Source organism: Egretta garzetta, unplaced genomic scaffold (genome assembly GCF_000687185.1).
Source record: "Egretta garzetta isolate BGI_Z169 unplaced genomic scaffold, ASM68718v1 scaffold281, whole genome shotgun sequence".
Lineage (NCBI taxonomy): Eukaryota > Metazoa > Chordata > Aves > Pelecaniformes > Ardeidae > Egretta > Egretta garzetta.
In genome coordinates this window covers 111,209-111,778 of record NW_009258674.1, presented here as the reverse complement: position 1 = coordinate 111,778, position 570 = coordinate 111,209, and the positions used below count along the sequence as shown (strand labels likewise).

Sequence of the window (570 nt, the reverse complement as noted above, 5' to 3'; positions counted from 1 at the left end):
GCGGCCGCGCCCCGCGGAAGCTGGGAGGAACCTGTTGGTAGAGCCTGAAAAATGCCCGTTCAAGCATGATCCAGCCCGGTCTGAGGTCTGGATGGGGAACGGTGGTTCGCTCTCCCGGTGGCGAAACCGGTTGTTGAGTTGAACACGCGGGTTCTTCAGAAATGTCAGGTTCTGAGCAGCGGGGGGGTCCTCAGCTGCTGCGCGCCGAGGCTCTGGACCTGCAACTGCATCCACGGAGGGGGCGAAGCGAGCAGGATGCAGTGCATCCCCGCATTTTAGCATTCCCGGCTTCGTGTTCTGCGCAGAATTTCCAAGTTAACTACGCTCAGGTTTTAGGGGGGTTTGGGGGAGGTTTTTTGGTGGGTTTGGTTTTGTTTTTTCCCCAGGAGTGACTGGCAGCTGGAACTGTTGCCCACACTTCAGTGTTCTTGGAGGGAAAGGACCTGAATACCTTGTTACACTCGTAGAAAGAAAATACTCTTCCCTTAAAACCAACTGGATGCTTTCACATGCTATCCAATGCGGCGGTACTTCCATAGAGGTTAATGGATGTCCGCCTGGCTAAATACC

At 54.7% G+C, this 570-nt stretch overlaps 1 protein-coding gene across 1 annotated transcript in view; it reads right to left on the bottom strand.

The window, feature by feature from the left end:
• ISOC1 (isochorismatase domain containing 1) overlaps window positions 1-282 on the bottom strand; it is a 16,091-nt gene extending 15,809 nt beyond the window's left edge. The window contains exon 1 of the mRNA XM_009648857.2: window positions 32-282. Coding sequence (XP_009647152.2) covers window positions 32-282 — 251 coding nt within the window. The remainder of the gene's footprint in view (window positions 1-31) is intronic.
• Window positions 283-570: the final 288 nt, after the last annotated feature.